Source organism: Mirounga leonina, unplaced genomic scaffold (assembly GCF_011800145.1).
Source record: "Mirounga leonina isolate KUSES-001 unplaced genomic scaffold, KU_Mleo_1.0 Mir_174, whole genome shotgun sequence".
Lineage (NCBI taxonomy): Eukaryota > Metazoa > Chordata > Mammalia > Carnivora > Phocidae > Mirounga > Mirounga leonina.
In genome coordinates, this window is record NW_023270451.1 from 67,574,298 (window position 1) to 67,579,384 (window position 5,087).

The 5,087-nt window shown below is 43.4% G+C and overlaps 1 protein-coding gene across 1 annotated transcript in view; it reads left to right on the forward strand.

Annotated features, from left to right (window-relative positions):
• Positions 1-4,681, forward strand: part of FAM71F2 (family with sequence similarity 71 member F2) — a 22,265-nt gene extending 17,584 nt beyond the window's left edge. Inside the window, exons 4-5 of the mRNA XM_035021058.1 lie at positions 2,068-2,186; positions 4,320-4,681. Of these exons, the coding sequence (XP_034876949.1) occupies positions 2,068-2,186; positions 4,320-4,515 (315 nt within the window). The 3' untranslated portion in view covers positions 4,516-4,681. The remainder of the gene's footprint in view (positions 1-2,067; positions 2,187-4,319) is intronic.
• Positions 4,682-5,087: the final 406 nt, after the last annotated feature.

Below are 5,087 nucleotides of genomic sequence, written 5' to 3' on the forward strand. Positions count from 1 at the left end.
TCTTTCTTTCTTTCTTTCTTTCTTTCTTTCTTTCTTTCTTTCTTTCTTTCTCTTTATATTATTATTTTTTCTTTTCCAAGCTTTTATTTAAATTCCAGTTAGTTAGCATATAGTGTAATACTAGTTTCAGGTGTAGAATTTAGTGATTCATCATATACCTACAACATCGGGTGCTCATCACAAGTGTCCTCCTTAATCCCCATCATCTTTTAACTCATCCCTGCCCCCCCACCTCCCCTCCAGCAACCCTCAGTTTGTTCTCTATAGTTATCAGTCTGTTTCCTGGTTTGCCTTTCTTTTTTTTCCCCCCATGTTCATTCGTTTTCTTAACAGTCTTCCATTTAAAATTAATTTTTAATTATATATTTGAGGATATTAAATATATGTTTCTGAATGTTGCTGTTTTTTCAACTTAGATTATATCAGAGGCATTTTCCCATTTCTTTTTAAAGTTCTTTACGCACATCATTTTGATAATTCCATGCTGTTCAGTAGTTGTATGAATGCATTAAAATTCATATTGCCATTCTCCTATTATCAGCCATTTAGAGTTGTTTCTAACTTTTCATTACTGTAAGCAATTCTAAAACAAGCATTTATGTGTATGGTCCACATTTCTGATTGTTTTCTCAGGATAGATTATTAGAAGCAGAATTCAAAGGGTATGAACATTTTTAAGGCTCTTTATACATATGGCCAGATTATTTCCAGGAAGCTCATGCCAAAGTATACTCGCTCCAATGAGTGTGTCACTGTATCCTTATCACATTTGAGAAGTACACATTTTAATAAATGTTCTAACACGATAGGTAAAAAAAGTAGCAGCTCTTTGATTTTCAGTGAGTTTGAACATTGATATATACATATATTTCTTTTTGCATTGTCTATTGTGTTCTTTGGTTATTTTTCTATTGGCAGCTTTGTGTTTTTCTAAATTGATTTGTAAAATAAAGCTTTTTATACATCAAGAATTTTAACCCCTTGGGACGCCTGGGTGGCTCAGTCCTTAAGCGTCTGCCTTCGGCTCAGGTCATGATCCCAGGGTCCTGGGATCCAGCCCCGCATCGGGCTCCCTGCTCGGCAAGAAGCCTGCTTCTCCCTCTCCCATTCCCCCTGCTTGTGTTCCCTCTTTCGCTGTCTCTCTCTCTCTGTCAAATAAATAAATTATATCTTTAAAAAAAAAAAATCGGGTGCCTGGGTGGCTCAGTTGGTTAAGCAACTGCCTTCGGCTCAGGTCATGATCCTGGAGTCCCTGGATCGAGTCCCGCATCGGGCTCCCTGCTCGGCGGGGAGTCTGCTTCTCCCTCTCCCGCTCCCCCCTCTTGTGCTCTCTCTCTCTCAAATAAATAAATAAAATCTTCAAAAAAAAAAAAAAAGAATTTTAGCCCCTTAGTCACAAGTTTCTGCAAGGATTTGCTTTTCCCTTTCAGTTTATTTGAGGCTCCTGCCCACCCCCATGCCTTTTGACACACAGAAGGCTTGTCCCAGACCTGCTTAGGATAGAGGCACAGAAAGAGCTTGATCAGCTGGATTGCCTAACACCTTCAGGTTTCAGAATCTATTTTAAGATTTTATTTGACAGAGAGAGAGGGAACACAAGCAGGGGGAGTGGGAGAGGGAGAAGCAGGCTTCCCGTGGAGCAGGGAGCCCAATGCGGGGCTCAATCCCAGGACCCTTGGGATCATGACCTGAGCTGAAGGCAGATGCTTAACCGACTGAGCCACCCAGGAGCCCCAAGGTTTCAGAATCTAAACACTTTCCTCCTCTCATTTTAGTTGCAGTCTTTAGGTATGCTCTCACTAACTTCCAAAGTCAGCCTGACAGCTCTGCTGGCCGGGTTTCTAAATGTTCCCGAGCAGTAGCCATAGCAGCCCATCAGAGAGGGGAGGAGGCGATCCTGCCAGGGGCCCAATGTGGTCTGATGATCCTGGAGCTTAATGCTTAAGGAACAGGTGCCCGGGTGTAGGCTGGAAGATTCAAGTGAGTTCCTTCAAAGTTCTGGCCCGAGGAGGCCACAAACTCTCAGAGTGCAGACCTGGTCCTCTGACTGTAAATTTCTCCACCCAGCCTGAAAGCAGCCTCTCGTCATCCACTCAGCCCAGCGAAAACTTCATGCTGTTGGTGGCTGAGCAGACCAGTGACAGTTTCTCAAATATCTCAGGAAGACCCCAGCTCACAGCAGACAGGTGGGTCATCCAGGCAAGAACCTGCAACATCCCTTCCTGTGGCACTGAGCTGTGGGTGGGGTCAGTGACACCCTCCGCCAAACTAGCTCGGTTCCTTCTTTTTATTCTAGACAATTATGCGTACAGCTTCTCCCCTCAGTTTTATTATAAGCCTGTCCTTGAAAACAGGGTCTGTGGCTGATTGGTCTGAATATTTCCTAGGCAAACTGCAGTGTTTTCATAAACAGTGCTCAATAAAAGGGATGAGGGATGAGTAAATTAATTCAAAGAAGGGTAAGCTAATAAAGCAGGCTCAGGGAGTTAGATATTGACTGTCTCCAGTCCCAACTCACCAGGGTCCCCTGGGTGAGACAATTCTGAGTTCTCTTTGCCTCACTTATCTGTTCTGTAAAATGGACAGAATAGACAGTAACCCAAAGCAGAAATGGCTCCAACACCATTTGCTAAGTAATTGTATGGGACTCTGTGCAACAAGTGATGGAAAACAAAAGCAAATCATGCAACCAATACATTGAACAAGTACGACCTGAAGGGTATCATCAAAATGTAAATTTATTTTTGTCTTCCCTTTATATTTTTTTCAGTGGGAGAAGCTTTCTTCTTGCCCCGAGATAAAAGCTGGTTCTCTGACAGGCCCCATAAGCATATGGGCTCCCCCTTAAAATATAAAAGATCCTTTGGTCCCTTTAAATTGCAAAAGCAGCATCAATTCTGAAATTAAAATGTCTGGTGCCTGATAATTATCAAAACTGAACTGTTCACAGCTTCCCTCAACCTGGCCTCGTGTTCAGATGGTCCTCCATAGTGGGGACTGGGTTGTCGCTCCTCTTGTTCTGTTTCCTAATTTTAAAGCTCACTTTTTCTCTTATGAGCTTTCTTGGGTTCTTTGGAGTCCCATACCTGACACTCCCCCACCCCCACCCCTCACTGCAGCTCTGGTGATGCTCTGACGTCTTCCTTTCATCTGGCCACCACCCCCCTCAGGCTCCGGCTCTGCGGGCATCCACACCACCCAGGCACTAGCTGTCATAGCCCTTTAAGGGAGTCCTCTTGGGCAGGGCTTATTTTAAAGCTAAAGACAGGAGACAGCAACACAGCCCCCCAGAATCATAAGTACTAGGCCATAAACACTTCACAAAAACTACACAAGAGGGAGCTCTGGAGCCCAAACCAGAAAGCTACCTTGACCTACCCTCGTTCCAGAAGGTTCAGGAAAACCATTTCACATTAAAAATAACCGTCAGAAAAGGATAGTAATCAAACCCCCACACAAAATCATATAAGGAAAAAAGGAGTATATGAAGCATAGCAAAAGCTTACAGACAACAAAAACACACTAAAAAGACATGCCTTGCAAAACAAATGAAAACTACAACCCAGCATTTCAAAATGAGCTGAAAGAAATTAAGAAAGTGATAGAATATATGAAAGAACAACACAACTCAGAAGATTTATAAATGTGGTGATAAAACCGAGGAAAGAATCAGACATTTTTAAAGAAACGATTATTTCCAAAACGAAGCCTAAACCAGAGAGAATACAAGAGCAAACAAAGCAGATAATGCCTTAAGAGAAATGAAAGGATAAAGGGAGAGCTTAAAGAAAGAAAATAAGCATGTGTCTCACTTAGAATCAAAATTTTAAGAAATTTAGCTACACTCTGTGTTTTTCTAGACACACTAAGTGGCTGTGACTTTTTGTTAAGTTATTACTGTTTTTGGAGAACTGTCTTAAGGTTTTCTTTGGTTTTCTGCTGCTGCCCGGCAGGTTATAGTGGGCCTCAGGCTGATCCCAGTGGGCTCAGATCTTGCCTTTGAGTCTTACTTAACACATGAGGTTCTCAACACATAAAAGCAACACTTAAGGTTTGGAGGGGAGTCTGTTCCAGTCCAGCAGAGCAGGCCTTAGCTTGAGTCTCCCTCCTGCTTGGCTTTCTCTGTTCAAGTCACTCTTGATACATCCCACCACATACACATGTTGTCACTGGCCATCATTGCCACATTCCCATCTATGCTGAAGGCACCTGTACTGGAAAAGACATAATTTAAAAACGGTTTTTAAATTAAATTCTTAACAATGCTTTCTTTTTCTTTTATTGCTTACAATGACCCCCAAATTCCTGGGCTCCAATAGTAACACCAACGTTGCCATCAAAACAGACAAATTGGACAGCTACAAGATACCTTCCCCAGTGGCATCTCCAATCAACTTGAATATACCCATGAGAGCCGCCTTGAGCCACAGCCTCTGGGAACAAGAGAATCCAGATGGGCACCTCCTGCAAGCTCCTGTTGCCAGTTCCCTAGGAGAGAACTTTTTGGGACCCTGACACCTAGCCCAAACAGGGTGATCTTCCCTAGCTTCATTCTGTGAACTTGCAACAACCTCCTATAATGCTGTTTTCCCACTGTGGGCCAAAGACCATGGGAGAGGTATGATGTTTATAACAAAGTGCTGCTGTACTTCCACCAATAAACCTCCAAGTGAGTTCCTAATTGTTATAAGTTGTGCTCTGTGGGGCTTCGGGCTGGGGATGGACTAATTAGGAGCAGGAGCTCACCCCTTAGGGAAATAAGTGGGGAAAATGTTCTGTCTACTCCTTTGAAACCCCAAAGCAGCCAAGAAAAGCCCAGAAATCCAGTCCAGAGGAAACAGCCAGGGCAGAAACCCAAGGTCCTCTTTCAGAGGGGTGGGGGGAACCAGAGGCAGGACTGCTACCAGCCCAAAGGGAAAGAAATCTTGAGAACTATGCTGACCAATTGGGAGATAACTTTGTGTGGCCCCACTTACCTCAAGCAAGAAATTGAGTCTTTACCACCCCAATGCCCATGTTCGTGTAAAGCTGTGAAGGCTCACCCTGTACCATGCAAACCTTGGTTGCTAATAAAGACATGGCTTCTG